Source organism: Megalobrama amblycephala, linkage group LG20 (assembly GCF_018812025.1).
Source record: "Megalobrama amblycephala isolate DHTTF-2021 linkage group LG20, ASM1881202v1, whole genome shotgun sequence".
Classification (NCBI taxonomy): Eukaryota; Metazoa; Chordata; class Actinopteri; order Cypriniformes; family Xenocyprididae; genus Megalobrama; species Megalobrama amblycephala.
In genome coordinates, this window is record NC_063063.1 from 3107672 (window position 1) to 3127077 (window position 19406).

The window sequence follows — 19406 nt, forward strand, 5'->3', positions numbered from 1 at the left end:
TATATATATATACACGAGTAAAAAAACTCGTTTAACATGAAATACTTATCGATTCACGAAAAATACCTTTTTTTTTTTTCTTTTTCACTTAAATTAATTGTCTCTAAGAGAATATGCGCCGTTAATGCAGCGACAGATGCCAAAAGCTCAGTCAGTTTTTACTTTAAGTTTCTGTAGCAGCCGCGGCTCTGTATGGGCAGGTGGGGCAGAGCCTCACCAAAATATTCATTCTAACATATAGGCTTACCTACACTGAATTAATACTAAATTATAAATGTGTTCAGCGTTCTGCAACAAATATTTCTCAGATTTTCTAGACTATTTTAAGTCGTAAAGTGAGCAAGATATATTAAAATGTAGCGCATGGATTCGATAGGCATGTATTCATAATACTAAGCGGGGCAGCCGGTCTCAGAGCCCTTCCCAGCTCTACAGCGCCCCACAACTTTCCTATGTAAATCTGTGGTGTAAAATGGAACTGCAGCACCTTCTCATAGAGATTTCTGGCTGCCCTGCTTATTTCCACATTAAACACACCTCACGTACACCTCGCTCCAGACCAAGATGATATCAGTCCGCTTCAGATATGTGTCTGCATCAGGGCAGTAACTGTTTGGCATGTCTGTTCTTCCTATGCGGAGTAGCGCATCAAATTAATGAGAATAGAAACCCTTTAATTTAAACATGCACGTAGCTTGTATAGTAGTTCTGTTGTTTATGTTTATTCTGAAAATAGACATTGCTTTTTTCCTCACTCGAATTCCTACATAACTATTCTAAAACAAAATTCGGAAGCAATAAATACTACATTTTTAAGATTCTGTCTGTTGTGTGTACTAAAGTCTGTCAATCATCATTAGAGCGCCACCCTCAGGCTGAATAACGCAAGGACATTCGAATTCTGCCAAAAGTGTGTCTGTGTTCAGCGATTAGAATATAAAGCTAAATGGTTATCATAAACTAGCGCTAAGACCCAGAATCTGCCCTACCTATATTTATGGCCAGAAGCCGCTATTGTTGTCTAGTGAGACTTCTTCACCCGCATAACTCTCACGCAAAGTTTGCACATTGTGTGATATCAACTGGCTCGCCTTCATGGTTTAAAATGGAAATATTTTCAATATTGCGACGCGGCATTTTTTTTATTACCAGTTGCTCGCAAAATGATATACACTGATTCACATATCGTCCACGTAAAAGTGAATTATTAAATAAATGAGTAAATAAACAACAAGCAGACTTAAATTTGTTTGCTTAAAACTTCTGCAAATAATTTGCTGATGCAAATTAAAAAAAAAAAAAAAAAAAACCTCCCCCCCCCCCAACTCGAGAGTCAAATGTCGCCCATGTATATACATATACATATACATATACATATACATATTTCATTTAATACTGCCCTTCAGAAGCAACAGAAGCTCTTACATGTTTCCCAGAAGACAAATTATGTACAAATTACCCTGATCTTCAAATTCAAAAGTTTTCACCCCCGTCTCTTAATGCATCGTGTTTCCAATAACATTCACATTTTGTTGAGATTTTTGGGAAAATCAGAAAAGACACACACATGGAGCTGATTATGTGATGCAAACATCAAAATGTATTAGTTTACACATCATGCACTATGGGAAAATTGTTTTGAGCTCATAATATAGTATTTTGCAAGGAACTGCATGAAAATAAGTCATTATAAATCAATAATCTGCTCCTCTAATCATCTGTTTGAAAATGAATAAAGGTTGTTGGTGTTTTACTGTTCATTTCAGCTGGAAACTGCACTGAATTGTATGTATAGGTAAATTTTTTAAAGTTTTGCACAAATGTAGGAAGAGGTACATTTTTTCCAATGAGCCTGCATTGTTAAAATCCTCCTCCACTAGTACATTTCAGTGACCAAAGAAAAAAACAGAAGCTAATAAGGTTTCTTCCATTAATCGACGTCAATACATGCTCAACGCACACACTCACTGTTAATGTTTCCAAGCCCCCGTACATGTCGTCTAACCTCTCTTGCTCAGGAAGAACCACGTAGGCACTACGCCAACACCTGGCACACAAGACCTCTCATGCTGTTCCTCCTTCACTCGCTGCTTCATCCTCTCCTCTTTTCCATCTAATCTGTGTGCGTTCACTGGAGGATTGGCCAATGTTCCTTTATGCCTCAATACAAAGGCGTACAATCATTTCTACATTTCAGCCATTTTCAAATGATCTTCTTTCTTGATGTGAAGAACATTGGAGTGTGTGTGTGTATGTGTGTGTGTGTGTGTGTGTGTGTGTGTGTGTGTGTTTAATTTAATTAATAAAAAGCATTTATAGTGGAATATACCAATAATATTCAATACTTTACAAAAGTTTGGGGTCGATTTTTTAATGTTTTTGAATGAAATCTCTTATTCACCAATGCTGCATTTATTTTATTAAAAATACAGTAAAGTTGTCAAATGTTATTACAATTTCAAATAGTTGTTTTCTATGTGAATATATAGTAAACTGTAATTATTTCTGGTATCAAAGCTGAATTTTCAGCATCATTACTCCAGTCTTCAGTGTCACATGATCCTTCAGAAATCATTCTGATATGCTGATTTGCTGCTCAAGAAACATTTATGATTATTTTCAGTGTTGAAAACAGTTGTGTGCTTAATATTTTTCTGGAAACCGTGATTTTACAGGATTCTATGATGAATAGAAAGATCAAAAGAACAGCATTTATTTGAAATAGAAATCTTTTTTTTTTTTAACAATATAAATGTCTTTACTGTCACCTTTTATCAATTTATAGCAAATTTGATTAAGTATGATTAGTATTAATTAGTATTAGATTAGTATTAATGTCTTTAAAAAAAAAACGTACCAAACTTATAAATGGTAGTGTACTTAATGCACATCAAAAACATCACATGAATGAACAATTCATCAAAAATGATTAATTATATTTATTAAATTTATTTCTATTTTACGCAAATTTCCTTGGATGTGATCATTTTGTTCTCTTATGCACATCTCATTCTTATATATTCATGTGTGGACTGAGATGTTTTTGCGGCTGACCTTATTGCATATGTATTTGTAGGAGTTTTCCTTTCATACTCAAAATTTATGGGAGGAAAGTATTTAAATGAATCATGCACCGCAGAGAACAGAGAGCGCGAGAAGGGAGAAAATATTTTCCACTCGTGTTAATTTCTTTAGAATGCCAGAGAAAGACGTTATCCGAACATATAATTTGCCAAGCCATGTTGGCCTATATATATATATATATATATATATATATATATATATATATATATATATATATAAGTGTGTGTGTAAGTGTTTGCCAGATTACAAGTTGCACCTGTGTCGACCCTCGCCTGATGAGAGCATCTGCTCTGCTTATTTGCATTCCAACGCTAATTTGTACTGCTCTTGTCAGATTGCATTGGTCATTATGTAAATGATTTGCACTTCAGCAGTAGATCACGAGCAAAACTTGACACTCCCATCGGCACATTTGTGGAATTGCACTCTCTCGCTAATTTGCCCCATTTAGTAAATCTGGCCCATAGAGCAGAAATTCAGCCATTATCCCTGGAATTATTTCAGAGTTCTACACTGAAAAATAATTTTTTACAGTGAGTCTCTCAACAGTCTTTTTACTCTCAGTGGAAAAAATCCTGTTTTCACGAATCCCATATGAAGCACATTTCTGTCAGATTTGAGATCAGATTTCATAGGCAGTGCAGGTGGTTTATTTCATCATCCTGGTCCAGACACAGATCTGACGTCATACTCCATGCGGCATAGTGGTTAAGAATAGTGGCTGAGAATGTAACCATAGCGAGAAGTTGGTAAATCGGCTGATGTCATCAGAGAACAGCATGCAGCCAGAGCTGTGCAGGGATGCAGGTGCTGCGGTCGCAGGAAATGAAGAAGCTCATGCCCTCCAGCATCAGGGCTGTACATAAGCAGAGCATAAATTTCCCACTTTCCATCAGCTCTCCCCTGAAATCCCAGTTTGGCAATGTGCTAAAAGCCTACGTCATGCAACCGTGCCAGAAAAGTACTAAAACACACGATCAGCTGCATAATAGAAGCAATAATGTGGATAGTCAGTCCTAATGACTGGATTTGTAAACCAAATCTGAGTCGTCTGCAGTGTCCATGATCAGTTTTATTCGAGCACATGAACACTCTGTACTGTTTATTTTCTGTGCTAATCATCCATCCACATGTACAGGTGAACTGAAGATCATGTTCTCCTGTTTGTACTTCTGCATTCACATGCATTAGTGAAAAGAAACTTGCTACTTTCCATGAAATGTCAGATGAGAGTGCCTCTTACAGCCCACGCTTAATGAAGGTGCCATCACACACACTTTTTTTTCTACATCCTAACGCTTTTAAAGAATTATGTTGGGAGAAATTGTTTATTTACTTTTCATGTTATCAAATATTGCCTTTTTGACACACCTGCCAATGCTAGGTGGATTCAGAAAATGTATTGATCATTAATATTTCATTTGTGGCCATCAAAACTTAATTTTTTTAATGTTGTTGTCCTGAATTTTAATATTATTTCATATTATTAGATCATATTTTGTTGTTGTTATTATTATTATTATTCATTTTAAGGTTGTTAGCATGCATTCAATATGTTAATTTATTTAAAAGTTTTTACTTTAATTTAATAGTTGTATTTGTATCTCTAATATTAAAAAAGATTAATAAATACTGTCTGTAACTAATGTTTGTTAATGCATTAACTAACGTTATGGGACCTTACTGTAAAATGTTATACATTATTTGATATTATTTTTGTTTATATTTGACTGTTATATCAAATAATATCATGCAAAAAAGTTTTTAATTCATTAAAATGATATGAAACGTTTTAACACCCGCTAATGCCAGCTGAATTTAGAAAATGTAGCAATAATGTATATTTTTGATTGGCCATCAAATCTTTATTTTCATAATTTTCTGATCATGCTATCGTGAATTTTAATAGTATTGTTTGGCTGTTTTTAATTATTAATTTTCAGGGTTTTCGCAAGCATTCAATATATAAATTTATTTTGATTTATATTTATCATCTTTCTCCACGTTTCCCCTGATTTTCCTCACACTGATGTACATATACTGTAAATTTATACACCATCCATGAGGAATATAACTTTTGGAACAGCATTTGTCTTATAAGCTGAACAAACATGAAAACAAGACTAAAAAAAAAATAATAATTCATAGTGTTTTCAGACTTCTGTATTTGTGGACATTATTGTGATTGAGAGAGTAATCGGCCAATCACAGTGACCTCCTCACATGGCGTTTCACTTGTATTTTTCATTTTGGATAAATGAGTTTTGTTTATTGTTGTACTGCTGTTTATTTAATTATTATCTTTGAGGAGGACATACCTTTGTTTGTGCTTGAGATGACAAAGATTTCACCAGATTTCTTTGAAAAAGTTTATTGTAAAAACGTGCTTGTGGTGACATTTTTGCAAAATAATATTACGTTGCTTCTTGCACGTAATAATAATCTTATGTGTTAGTGTTTTGTGCCTGCTGGCCTCTCAGGTAACAGCGTCCAGCAGTTGTAGGATTTTGCCCTGAAGGAGACTCAACGTCTTATCTGAAACTGAGAGGAATATTTCTTTGTTTAAGAACAAGAGGTTGCAAGACCTTTTTTTTCCAATAAAGCAATTGAAATTGCATCTGTTTGTCAGTAGATGTGTATCAGTAACTGTGACGCAGTGAGATGCATTTTGCTTTGTGTTTTCAGTGGAGCGTGAGCGATGCAATCTGTGTCCACAGACCTTTGCTGAAAGCCCTGCAGATTTCTGTCAGGTTTCAGCAGCTGTCACTCACAGCATCCTGCTGGACATAATATATTCATCCCTTTCGTACTCGTTTTGCTCGGATTAAATATGCCTTTAGCTACAGACCCAGGGATATATAAATGATGCTGTTATTTAGTCAATTTAGACTGAAAATTTCAAGTTTTAATTATTTTATTTATTTATTTACTTTATCAGAATGGTACAAAATTTTAAATTAATCAATTGAAAAATAGTACAAAATGTGCTTTTTCTCTAATATTATTTTAAATGTAAATGGTGAATAATTTAGAAATAAATATTTAGTATCATGAAATACAGAATATCAAAGTGAAAATCTTATCAAAAAACAAATATACTAAATTCACTTACACTATATTGCCAAAAGTTGTGGGACGCCTGCCTTTACGTGCACATGAACTTTAATGACATCCCATTCTTAATCCGGGTTTAATATGGAGTTGGCCCACCCTTTGCAGCTATAACAGCTTCAACTCTTCTGGGAAGGCTTTCCACAAGGTTTAGGAGTGTGTTTATGGGCATTTTTGACCATTCTTCTAGAAGTGCATTTGTGAGGTCAGGCACTGATGTTGGATGAGAAGGCCTGGCTCGCAGTCTCCGCAGTGAGATGCATTAGTTGCTAGATGTTCTCCCAGCTCAATCTTTTCAAAATTCTTGCTTTTTCAGCCATTTGTTGCCCCTGTGCCAACTATTTTGAGACCTGTAGCAGGCATCAAATTTGAAATGAGTTCATTTAGTGGATAAAAGTGGAAAATTTCTCCGTTTAAACATTTGTTATGTTATCTATGTTTTATTGTGAATAAAATATTGGCTCATCTGATTTGAAAGTCTTTTAGTTTTCGTTTTATTCAAATTTAAAAAACGTCCCAACTTTTCCAGAATTCGGGTTGTGTATATATGTGACCCGCTCTGGCGAAGTCGCAACGTTCTATTTTAAGATATGGGCCGATAATGTGGAAAAACAATGAAAAAATCGTTTTTTTTTTTTTTTTTTTAAGCTAATTTCAAAGAACAGACTTTCAAAAATGATCTCCCAAAGTTTCGTAGTCCAGATAATTGAGTAAAGGTATTTAAATGGCTATTAAATTTGACATGGTTTTACTAAATTTGCTGGAAATTAACTTCTTAACTTCTCTCATCACTTACGCTGCATTCACATGGGGCGCTGGCATTAACGCTTTTCATTTACTTTGAATGGGTGACGGTATCCCCTGAAACCTCACTATCTCTGCTCTCCAAATATGGTGTTACACGTTGTATAGAACCAATCAAAAAGCTTAGAAATGTAAACATACTGACATAAACGCTGATTTTTATCAATGGGAAGCCCCGTTTCGACTGACAGGCACACGATTGGTCCAGCCATCCTCCTGTCAGACTAGCGCGCGCTGGTATCTCCGTTATGAATTTGTTACACTCAACTAGCCTACACAAAGATATGATTGCATAGGCTAGCATTATTTGTTCTCTCTTTGCTTGTCTCTCTGCCTCTCTCACTTTCTCTCTCTCTCTCTCTCTCTCTCTCTCACTCACACACACACACACACACACACACCCTCTCTCTCAAGCAAAAATGTAGCACCTCTGTTCAATCTTTCTGATTTTAGTAAATCTTTGTAAAAGTGCCTTATAAAATATTAATTCAAATAAATACTTTAACATAATTTGAGCTTCAGCCTGGTTTAATAGCATTTATATATATAAAAATGTCTTTGGTCAAATTAAGCTGTAAAATAAATAGTTTATCCCTTTAAATGCAATGGATTTTGAAAGATATCAACAAAAAAACGGGCAAATTTCTCATGTTTTCAATTGGAAAAAGAGGGCAGACGACCATAATTCAAATGGGTATATATTTAAAACCAATCAAGGTATGACTTTGACTAGGATATCATTTTAAAGCTTATTGTCTCATCTTTCCATTGATACCAAAATCTCAATTTTGAAATTTGGGTCACTGTGTCTCATTTTGCTGGATCAGGTCACACACACACATGTATATATATATATATATATATATATATATATATATATATATACTTATGGGGTTTTAATATTTTTATTTTAAATGAAAATTATGAATAAGTAAATATTGTTTCGTACCATGAAAGTACAAAATATTAGAGAAACAAATGTAGTTTTTTAATTTAATATATATTTATAAAAAGTTACACTCATGTTGTTTAGTCATTTTTTTATTTCTTCTATATTTTTATTATTTTAAATGGAAATTGTGAATAATTTAGAAGTAAATATTGTTTAATACAATGAAATCCCATCAAATGACAAAATATTAAAGTGAAAATATGGGGGTGGAAAAATAGCCCCAAAATCAGCTCTTAAAACTTGAAAAAGTCTGCAGATTTTGCCTGTTTGCCAACATGCACAACATAACTTGAGCAGAGATGGAGATGTGGACGTGCTAGAGATCGGACACCAACCTGCATCAAATTAACCTACTTCCTCTGTCCTCTAGTGATGCAGAAGAGCCATTTGTTAAGTAACTTCTACGTGCGTATGTGAACGGACATGAGGACGAGTATCAGGAGGCCATTTAAAGCAATTTTGGTAGTTATTTTACAGCCCTGTGAGTGTGTCTGTATGACTCTTTTCTGAGAATCGATCTGTATATCTGCACCTGGAGCTCAAGAAGTGGGTCAGTGTGCACAGGAATTATAAAAGATGATGTTTAAATGTTAAAAAGAACAATTTCATTTAGTCATTTAGCAGACGCTTTTCTCCAAAGTGATTACATATGAGAATAGTAGAAGCAATCAAATTGACATGAGTACAATGGTATGTAAGTGCCGTGTCAGGTCAGTTCATTAGCAAAGTCCTCGTAGCAAGGTTTTTTTTTTTTTAAATATAAGTAGATGGAGAAAGAAATAAGAAATTGAAAAAAGTAAAGTATAAAAAGTATAAAAGTAAAAAGTTACTTTGAATAAAAAGTAAGTGCTACTATAACTGGGTCAAGTGTTGACGAGAAAGATATGTCTTTAGAAGTTATTTGAAAATGGCTAAAGGCTCCACTGCTCGGATGGAGCATGGCAGGTCATTCCACCAGCCGGGAACAGACCAGGAGAAGGTCCGTGAGAGTGATTTTGTGCCCCTTTGTGATGGCACCACAAGGCGCCGTTCACTTGCAGAACACAAGTTTCTGGAGGGCGCATAAGTCTGAAGTAGTGAGTTTAGGTATAGTGGTGCAGAGCCAGTGGTTGTTCTGTAGGCAAACATCAGAGCCTTTAAATTGATGCGAGCAGCTATTGGCAGCCAATGCACACTGATGAAGAGAGGTGTGACATGTGCTCTCTTCAGTTTGTTAAAGACCAGTCTTGCTGCAGCATTCTGGATCAGTTGTAGAGGCTTGACAGTGCATGCTGGAAGGCCTGCCAAGAGAGCATTACAATAGTCCAGTCTGGATAGAACAAGAGCTTGGACGAGAATTTGTGTTGAATGCTCTGATAGGAAGGGTCTAATCTTCCTAATGTTGTACAAGGCAAATCTGCAGGACCGGGCCATTGTCGCAACATGATCTGTGAAGCTTAAACAATCCATCACCACTCCAAGGTTCCTGGCTCTCCTGGAAGCAGTAATTGTTGACGACCCAAGTTGAATTGAAAGGTTATGATGAAGTGTTGGGTTTGCACTGACCACAAGCAGTTCTGTTTTTGCAAGGTTGAGCTGAAGGTGGTGGTCCTTCATCCAGGCAGAAACGGCTGTCAGGCAGGCTGCGATGTGACCAGCAACCGTCGGATCATCTGGTTGGAATGAGAGGTAGAGTTGTGTGTCATCAGCATAACAGTGATAGGAGAAACCATGTTCCTGAATGACAGATCCTAGTGATGACATGTAGATGGAGAAGAGAAGCGGTCCAAGCACAGAGCCCTGAGGTACCCCAGTAGCAAGATGATGTGACTTGGACACCTCACCTCTCCAAGATACCCTGAAGAACCTACCTGAGAAGTAAGACTTAAACCACTGGAGTGCGGTTTCCGAGATGCCCTTCGACATGAGGGTTGACAGGAGGATCTGGTGGTTAACTGTGTCAAAAGCAGCAGACAGATCCAGCAAGATGAGTACTGATGATTTTGAGGCTTCAATAACTCAGTTGAGTGGCCACTCTTGAAGCCAGATTGGTTGTTGTCAAGGAGGTTGTTCTGTGTGAGGAAAGTAGACAGTTGAACACAACTCTCTCAAGTGTCTTTGCAATGAATGGAAGAAGGGATACCGGGATACTAAAAGTACTGGATTCAGAGTGGGTTTTTTAAGCAGTGGGGTAATCCTAGCCTGCTTGAAAGCTGTGGGAAATGTACCAGTGTGAAGAGAAGAATTGATAATGTGAGTGAGTGCAGGTACAGTTGAGGAGGAGATGAAGAAGATGGGTGGGGATAGGGTCAAGTAGACAGGTAGTAGGGTGATTGGAAAGGATGAGTTTGGAAACATCTGCCTCAGAGAGCATGGAGAAGGAGGGGAGAATTTGTGTTTTCCATTGAGATGTTATAGTCAGTATGTGGTGTGGAGAATTGGCCGCTGATGGTTATTTTATGTGTGAAGAATTTGGCAAAGTCATCAGCTGTAAGAGCTGATGTGGGAGGGAGGGTTGGAGGGCAAAGAAGAGAAGAGAAGGTTTTGAAAAGTGTGCGGGAATCAGTAGAATTGTTAATTTTATTGTGATAGTTTGTGGTTTTAGCATTGGAGACATCAGTAGAGAAAGAAGAAAGGAGTGACTTAGAAGCTAAGATCAGTATCTTTAGATTTGTGTCACTTCCTTTCTGCAGCCCTGGTTTGGTTACCTGATTTGCTCTACTCTCTCATATTAGTCTAAAGGAAAAGTTGATCCAAAAATGAAAACTGTCATTATTCACTCACTCTCATAATCACATAGATCACTATGCAATTATATACACTCAAAAATATTATGTATTTGAATTTCATATATTATATATTGTATGTAGTGTACAGTGAACAAGGACGAACTGTCTGTGATAAACAGACGGACAGGCAATGTGCAATTTTTGAAAAAAACAAAAATTCAGCTGATCCAGTTAACAAAACTGGTTCAAATGATTCATTCATGATTCATCTTGATGATCCAGTTCTAGTTCAGCTCATTGACTGTGATCTGTTTCTCAGCATTAGATCGCTGTTATGAAAGTCATCCAGGTTTGGACCGACATGAGGATGAGTAAATGATGGCAGAAGCTTCATCTCCCACCACATTAACCCAGTTTCCCTCCAATATATATTATTCCCTGTATGAGGCTTCAGTTGTGTTGAGACTGACGTTCTTTTTGCAATGAAGGCTGCCATTTTCATAATGACCGAATCTACATCATGTTCTACTGCGCCCAGCGGCACAAGCATTGAAACGACGGAACTTGACATCACTGATTTAATTAGATAGTCCGGGTTGTGATTGGGCGATAGGATGTGATTAAGCCAAATGACTCAAATCAGATGCTTGTGAAGAGCGTTTAGGTAGTCATTTATTAAAGGGCACACAAAGTCAAGTGTTATTATGGACATATTCGGTTTAATGAATATTTCCCAGAAGGTTATATAATGTTCTTCGGTGCTCTTTAACATTGCATTAAAAAAGTTTGCATTTGAAATGAGTTAAAGGAAAAAGTCAAATCATGCCATATCCATTCTTTTGAATAAGTTAACTCTCTATTAGGGGAAATGTAAGGTTAAGCTGAAAAGAATATGAGTTTCGTTGTTATATTTAAAAGTGAAACAGATTCTTCTTCCAACTCTGCATGCGAGTCGTATTAATTATTAAAATCAAGTCATAGGCTAGTTTCATGCTTGTTTATATACATGTGTTCACTAATGAATCATTTTCTGCTTTTTAATAATTCACATTTCATTGCAAATAACTAGGGTGAATTAGACGTCACTCTGTCTGTTTCATCAGACTCTCAATGGCAAGAACTTTGTCTCAAGGGACATAAGTATGAAGAACAAACTACAAAGTTGATTGAATTTCAGACTGTAAATGTGAAGAGTACAACTCAAATGATCTGATTACAGAAGGGAACTTTAACCAGGTCACATTGTTTGTGCTTCATCAGTTTTAGCTAATAATTAAGAGGATGTGAGAGGTGTCGCCTCTCCGAGGATAAGAATCTGTCAGGGAGAGACATTCTTTTCTTCATTTCACCCAAAAATCAAAAGAAACAATTGTACATTTCGTATACTTTTATTATATTTTATTATTTATTTATTTAGTTAGTTAATTAGTTAGTTAGTTACTTAGTTACTTAGTTACTTAGTTAGTTTAGTTTAGTTTTTGTTGTAATTCCCATTATTCTCAGACAGCCAGCCACCTGTGAGGAGAATTCTGGAAATGTTGGGACATTTTTTTAAATTTGAATAAAATGAAAACTAAAAGACTTTCAAATCACATGAGCCAATATTTTATTCACAATAGAACATAGATAACATAACAAATGTTTAAACCGGAGAACATCCACTTTTATCCACTAAATGAACTCATTTCAAATTTGATGCCTGCTACAGGTCTCAAAATAGTTGGGACGGGTGCATGTTTACCAAGGTGTAGCATCTCATCCTCTTTTCAAAACAGTTTGAAGACGTCTGGGCATCGAGGTTATGAGTTTCTGGAGTTTTGGTGTTGGAATTTGGTCCCATTCTTGCCTGATATAGGTGTCCAGCTGCTGAAGAGTTTGTGGTCATCTTTTGTTTAATGATGTGCCAAATGTTCTCTATAGGTGAAAGATCTGGACTGCAGGCAGGCCAATTCAGCACCCGGACTCTTCTACGATGAAGCCATGCTGTTGTAATAGCTGCAGTATGTGGTTTTGCAGTGTTCTGCTGAAATACACAAGGCCGTCCCTGAAATAGATGTTGTCTGGAAACCTTTATATACCTTTCAACATTCATAGTGCCTTCCAAAACATGCAAGCTGCCCATAATGTATGCACTAATGCACCGCCATACCATCAGAGATGCTGGCTTTTGAACTGAATGCTGATGACACGCTGGAAGGTCTTCCTCCTCTTTAGCCCGGAGGACACGGTGTCCGTGATTTCCAATAAGAATGTCAAATTTGGACTCCTCTGACCATAGAACACTTTTCCACTTTGAAACAGTCCATTTTAAATGAGCCTTGGCCCACAGGACACGACGACGCTTCTGGACCATGTTCACATATGGCTTCCTTTTTGCATGATAAAGGTTTAGTTGGCATCTGCAGATGGCACGGCGGATTGTGTTTACCGACAGTGGTTTCTGGAAGTATTCCTGGGCCCATTTAGTAATGTCATTGATTTTATTATTATGAATGAAGCATGATATCTTCCATAAAATCAATTCTGCCGTTCTCTGTCTGTACGGTAAAGTGTTTATCGCTGATCTTCAAGTTCAAGCTGAAGATTATTTATCGATTATATATTTGTAAAATGACAGGACAGAGAGTTTTTGAGATTTTTGAGAAGTCACAAGACTTTATTGTTAATTCAAATTTTATATAGATAATTAAGTGTGTTTTGATAGCAAGTGTTTGATTTGTTACTTAGAACCTCATTAATTTTATTAAATTTGGGTAGCAAGTCTGCTGTTCTTTTGAATCATGTTATATTCATTATATTATAAAAGAGATAGTAAAGACTGGATAAAATTCAGTATTAATGTGTGCAAAGTGTTTATTGGTTCATGGTGAATACATTCAGTTAAATGTTTATAAAGGTGAGGTCATCTAGTGTATTTTGTTGCATAAATGCAACGCAACACATATTCTGATTCCTTGTTTGACGTCCTTAAAGTCAATCCATCAAACACAATATGCTATTCATGCTTTCTCAATCTCTTGCCTTTATCAGCAGAATGAAATAACAGTCTGTGCCATTACATACTGACCTGCTGAATGACGACAGCTCTTGCACTACTTCAGGCTAATAGTCAGACTCAATGGAAATTTCATTTTTCAGGCATGTTGCCTTTCAGTGTCCGCACTCGATACATAATTTAGATCTTAAATGTGCAAAGTCCTCGAGGATGACTGTAATAATATAGAACTCATGCTGAGCTCCTCATTCACACGTAATGACGTCTCTGTGCAGTTAAAGGTAAAATCTGATTCACAATCAAGTCAGAAGTACCATTGCTTTACCAAAGTCATTCAAGCCTCTATATGACATTTGGACATGGATATATTTTCCAAACTACACATGCTACTGAAATAGTCCTTTGTTAAAGATTTAAAAAATTCATTTTTCTAAATATTAGTTTCTTGTATCTGTTGGTTCAATTTCTGATCTCAATTCACACCTAAAAATATGGTAAGTAAGATTTATTTTTCTTGAAATAAAATAATACTTTGCATTAAATTGATTAATTGTGACAGTAAAGTCGTTTTTAATGCTACAAATATGTCTATTTCAAATAAATGCTGTTTCTATTCATCAAAGAATCCTGAAAAAAGAAATGTATGACCTTTTCCACAAACATATGAAGCAACACAGCTGTTTTCAACATTGATAATAATCAGAAATGTTTCTTGAGCAGAAAATCATCACATTAGAATGAATCATGTGACACTGAAGACTGGAGTAATGATGCTGAAAATTCAGCTTTTATCACAGGAATAAATTACATTTTAACATATATTCACATAGAAAACAGCAATTTTAACCACGTTTCCTTGGCATCTTTTCAGATTTTTCCTTATGATGGCACCTTTGGTTGCAAAAATGTGTGACACTGGCCTTTCTGTCAAGCATTTGTCTGGTCGTATTACATTATCACTGCAGTTGTTGCATTGACTTACAAATGGTTTTCAATTACGGTTTTTATCAAAAGGTCCTTTCATGAATTCAGAAGGGAGGATAATACAACAATATGAGCAGTAATTGACAGTATTTTATGCTCAACAATAGTAGAAATCAGGTCAGGTGAGACTGAGACCAAAATATATTATGTTTATGTAACAAGCCATTTTTATTATTTAATTTTGACACAGTCAATGCTTTATAATATTGATTACATTCAGTAAGTTGCATAAAGTGTAATACAGTGCCACAAGGACAGTAAAACATGAAAACATAAAAAACATAAAATATAGGAGGTGTAAATGTATGAAAAAATACATGTTCCCCATGTTTTTAAAAATAAAATGTTCATAAAATTGTAAAGTTTGGTGTATGTTCATGCTACTAGAAATGTCCAAATCAGTGCTTGAGATAAAAAAACGCCTTTGAAGGCATTTATTGTAAATGAAATCCACAGATGCAAATAGATAAAGTGCATTAAAATAAAGACTTTCCACTTAAGAAGCCCAAAATAACCTAAAGTCTCAAAATTGACCAGTGCATGAAAAGACAATGGTTTAGCCCATTGTTTCTCAACCAGAGGGTTTTATCGTGGAGTGTGTAGTCAACGAAACAAGAACAAAACTTATTTCTAAAAGTGTTTCTGATGCAAGACTTTTATTTTGAAAGTCGTGCATGAAAGCTGTCGACTGTTCTTCAAAGACTGACAGAACGCATTTTTTTATTCCGCTGCACTACATTTCCATAGTTTTTCTACATAAACGCACTAGACGGACGCATTTGACCATTGCGCTCGCGTTTCTTGTCTTTTACAGCGTCTCGCTCGTGACACGGCATTCTAAAAATGCGGCGAGTCCCCCCAAATAATTAGAAATGGCCAAATTGTCCCCCTTTATATTTGAAATTCTTGCATTGTTCTGTTGTATGTTGTAACTTAAGGATGTCAGAAAGGTTTAAAAGTTAAATTTTTTAGCCTGGTGACTGGTCTATGTCAATAAATCATGTCAATGTCAAAATGATTGAGCTGGCCAATCAAATCTAAGTAGGTGGGGTTTACTGTTCACAGAAGCAGAGCGTGAATTCCAGCACGAAGCAACAGTTTAACATGAAAGAGAGTAAGATGTAAATATCGAAGCATTTCATACATGTTTTGCGATAGTAATGTTAAAAGACCGACAGTAACATCAGTGATGCAAACTACTCGACTTTTTTCTCAAATATGGCGTTTTGAATTGTAAATATTAATTTTCGTGATTCATGTAATTCCTGAGTGTGACGAGACACTTTTACGTTGTCAACATATTAGGCACACAAATAAAACTATGTGTGCATATTTTAATGCAAATTTTTTTTTTAATTAATATATTAATATATTATAAAATATTATTTGCAAATTATTTGCAAAGTTCAAAAATGATTTAGCAACTAGAATCGGACCTAGAATTTCCTTCACTGTTGTTTATTTATGCTTTATAAAAAAAAATCTGTCGCCCCCCAATGTTCAAGACATGGTTCCTGCCTTGGCATTGTGTATTTAGAATAGTAAACTAGTTTCTGTAACCTTAAGCCAAAATTCAGTATTTTTGATGACTGTGGTGGCTCATTCTTGGTACTTGTGTGCGTGTTATAAATTAGCTTGGTTCAAATTCCTAAAAATTTGGGACGTGGTTTAATGACTGTGGGAAAATGTGGGTCCTGTGGCCAAACCGGTTAAGAACCGCTGGCTCAGCCTGTCGCCTCTTGCCTAAAGTGAATATGTTGTGTGTTTGTCTCTTTGCACTAGGAATGCCAGTCCTATAGGGGTGGTCCTGACTGCAGTGGTGGGCGTGTCCTACACAGTAGCTATTGCATATGAAGGGTAAGTGTGTTATCAGTATCAGTTTTCATGAAATGGTGAGATTTGTCTTAAAGCTCAACTCAACCTTTAAAAACAAACAGTTAAACCAAAGTGCTTTACAGTACACATAACATAATATACTATTTATAAAACCAATAAATACCCAACCCTAAATTCTTAGATCTATATTTAAAACTTAGTCAAAACTAAGGAATAAAAACAGTGTTTTTGCAAAGTCTGAATTACAACCCACACAAATGTGCTGCTCAAATATACAGTTTTTTCCTTCTTAATTCAAAAATCAGCTCAAATCAATGTGTGGTCACGAGTTCAGACATATGAAAAACCTTACAGAAGTGTTTAAGAAGCCATTTATGCAGCTTACTTTCAATAAATATTTTTTAAAATGTTTTTTTGGAAAGCTACAGATTGTTTTAAAGATGTCATAAAATCAAGAGACATTTTTAAGATAATAACATTAATAATAACAATTAATTTGGTCTCTTCTGTTTCCAAACTTGATTTAAAATAGCTTTTATTGGTTAAATCAAACATTTTAAATATATATAATTCCATAAAAGCATAACAAGCAGTTTAGGGGGATTTAAGTTATTGAATTTATTAAAATTCTAGTGTAAAGTTTGATTGTAAAAAGTTAAAAATGAAAGCAGTGTGGAGATGGAGTAAAATGCATGCTATCGGCACACACCCATGTTCTTGCTTCTTTTTTTACTTCTGAGACACAAAAGACATCGGTTCTGAGTCTGAGATGCAGTAAAACTGATGGAAGTAAAGGTCAGCCCACTCAACAATAAAAAGGTTAAGCAGAAAACCTGCCAACTTCTATAGTGATGGGAATACATTTTTTTTCCTTTCCTTTTTTTTTTTTTTTTTAGACAGGAATAAACGTGGGACTAAAACACTGTAAAGTCTCTATGGCGACAGGAGGCCGTCTCTGAACTGAACTTTAATAACACTAAAACTAAAACAACAACAGCTTCTTAGCAGTCTGGTCTGAGCATACAGACCAATAATGATAGGAGAGCGGCATGAGCTGTCTAATGCGCTAAATTAGACAGAACTCTGTCTCCCACATAATCACAGGGCGCCAACACCACTTTAAACCAGAAAGTGAAAGAAAAAACAGCCAATGACAGTCTGTTCTGTGATTTCCTCATGAGTGGATCCACACATTTGATAAAAATACAGACAGAGGTACAAATCAGGATAATTAGAGTTAACTAAAACAATAAACCTTAACTCAAATAAAATAAAATATTACAAATTTAAAAAATATTTCTTATTCCATTTAGTTTAAGTTGATGTACTAAAATAACTAAAACTGAAATAAAATTAATAAAAAACTATATATGCATTCTTTTTAAAAGGTAGTAGCATCATTTGGAACTTTCTATATCACTTTTTATTTTTTTATTCTATTTTATTATTATTATTATTATTTATTTTATTTTTAAATAATGTGTTTAATTTTTGACTTAATGTTTGCAACATTAAAAACTGTATTTAGACTAGTATGTCCCAAATTTTGAGATATACATTTTGAATATATGTATATATACACACAGTACAGTCCAAAAGTTTGGAACCACTAAGATTTTTAATGGTTTTAAAAGAAGTTTCGTCTGCTCACCAAGGCTACATTTATTTAATTAAAAATACAGTAAAAACAGTAATATTGTGAAATATTATTACAATTTAAAATAACTGTTTTCTATTTGAATATATTTCACAAAGTAATTTATTGCTGTGATGGCAAAGCTGAATTTTCAGCATCATTACTCCAGTCTTCAGTGTCACATGATCCTTCAGAAATCATTCTAATATGCTGATCTGCTGCTCAAGAAACATTTAATGTGTACAATTGTACAAAATATTTGTGTACAATATTTTTTTTCAGGATTATTTGATGAATAGAAAGTTCAAAAGAACAGTGTTTATCTGAAATCTAATCTTTTGTAACATTATAAATGTCTTTACTGCCACTTTTGATTGATTTAATGCATCCTTGCTGAATAAAAGTATTCATTTCTTTAATTTCTTTTCAAAAAAATAAAAATAAAAATTCTTACTGACCCCAAACTTTTGAACGGTAGTGTATAATGCTACAGAAGCTTTGTATTTCAGATAAATGCTGTTCTTTTGAACTTTCTATTCATCAATGAACTGTTTTCAACATTGAAAATAATCATAAATGTTTATTGAGCAGCAAATCAGCATATTAGAATGATTTCTGAAGGATCATGTGACACTGAAGACTGGAGTAACGATGCTGAAAATTCAGCTTTGCATCACAGGAATAAATTACTTTGTCAAATATATTTAAATAGTACACAGTTATTTTAAATTGTAATAATATTTCACAATATTACTGTTTTTACTGTATTTTTAATTAAATAAATGTAGCCTTGGTGAGCAGACGAAACTTCTTTTAAAAACATTAAAAATCTTAGTGGTTCCAAACTTTTGGACTGTACTGTATATATATATATATATATATATATAACATTAACATTTTTAATGTTTTTGAAATAAGTCTCTTATGCTCATCAAACCAAAAATCAGATCAAAAATACAGGAAAAAAACAGTAATATTATTACAATTTAAAATAATGCTTTTCTGTTTTAATATACTTTAAAATATAATTTATTATCAGCATTTGTCAGCATCATTACTCCAGTCTTCAGTCACATGGTCCTTCAGAAATCATTCTAATATGATGATTTATTATCGATGTTGGAAACATTAATAGTTAATATTTCTTTATAACCCGTGATACTCTTTTCAGGATTATTTGATGAATAAAAAGTTTTATTAAGCATTTATTTAAAAAGGTTAAAAAGGAAATATTTTGTAACAATATACACTACCATTCGAAGGTTTGGAGTCAGTAATTTTTTCCCTTTCTTTTTT

At 34.7% G+C, this 19406-nt stretch overlaps 1 protein-coding gene across 1 annotated transcript in view; it reads left to right on the forward strand.

Annotated features, from left to right (window-relative positions):
* pemt (phosphatidylethanolamine N-methyltransferase) overlaps positions 1–19406 on the forward strand; it is an 87777-nt gene that overhangs the window by 67292 nt on the left and 1079 nt on the right. The window contains exon 6 of the mRNA XM_048170660.1: positions 16421–16495. Within this exon, the coding sequence (XP_048026617.1) occupies positions 16421–16495 (75 nt within the window). The remainder of the gene's footprint in view (positions 1–16420; positions 16496–19406) is intronic.